Source organism: Antrostomus carolinensis, unplaced genomic scaffold (assembly GCF_000700745.2).
Source record: "Antrostomus carolinensis isolate BGI_N321 unplaced genomic scaffold, ASM70074v2 scaffold33609, whole genome shotgun sequence".
Lineage (NCBI taxonomy): Eukaryota > Metazoa > Chordata > Aves > Caprimulgiformes > Caprimulgidae > Antrostomus > Antrostomus carolinensis.
The window spans coordinates 237-574 of record NW_010337021.1 but is presented as its reverse complement, the minus strand read 5'-3'; the positions used below and the strand labels follow the sequence as shown (position 1 = coordinate 574).

The 338-nt window shown below is 63.0% G+C and overlaps 1 protein-coding gene across 1 annotated transcript in view; it reads right to left on the bottom strand.

Moving 5' to 3' along the window:
- Positions 1-75, bottom strand: part of MAB21L4 (mab-21 like 4) — a 5110-nt gene extending 5035 nt beyond the window's left edge. Inside the window, 1 exon segment of the mRNA XM_029086763.1 lies at positions 1-75. Within this exon segment, the coding sequence (XP_028942596.1) occupies positions 1-75 (75 nt within the window).
- Between the last annotated feature and the right edge of the window lie 263 nt (positions 76-338).

The window sequence follows — 338 nt, the reverse complement described above, 5'->3', positions numbered from 1 at the left end:
GTGCTCCAGCCGCTGCCTCTCATGGGACACGATCACCTCGAGGTAGCTGCGCCAGTGGGAAGCACTAGCTGTCATGGCAGCTCTGCTGCTTTCCTGAGCCTGCTCCAATCAGGAGTAAAAACCTGTGGGCAGGGTGTGTAGGGCTGGGAGCTGGTGCAGGGTGGGTGGAGGGAACCGCAGCCGGGTGTTGACAAGCACCACTGTTGGGAGAGAGCCAGGGAGAGCCGCCGGGAGCACCACGTCCCCCCTGGGCAGACCCAGGGTGGAGGACTGAGTCACACCGTGGCGTTCTTGGCAGTCCAGGAGGATGACAAGGGATGCTCAGCCAATGGGTCGCA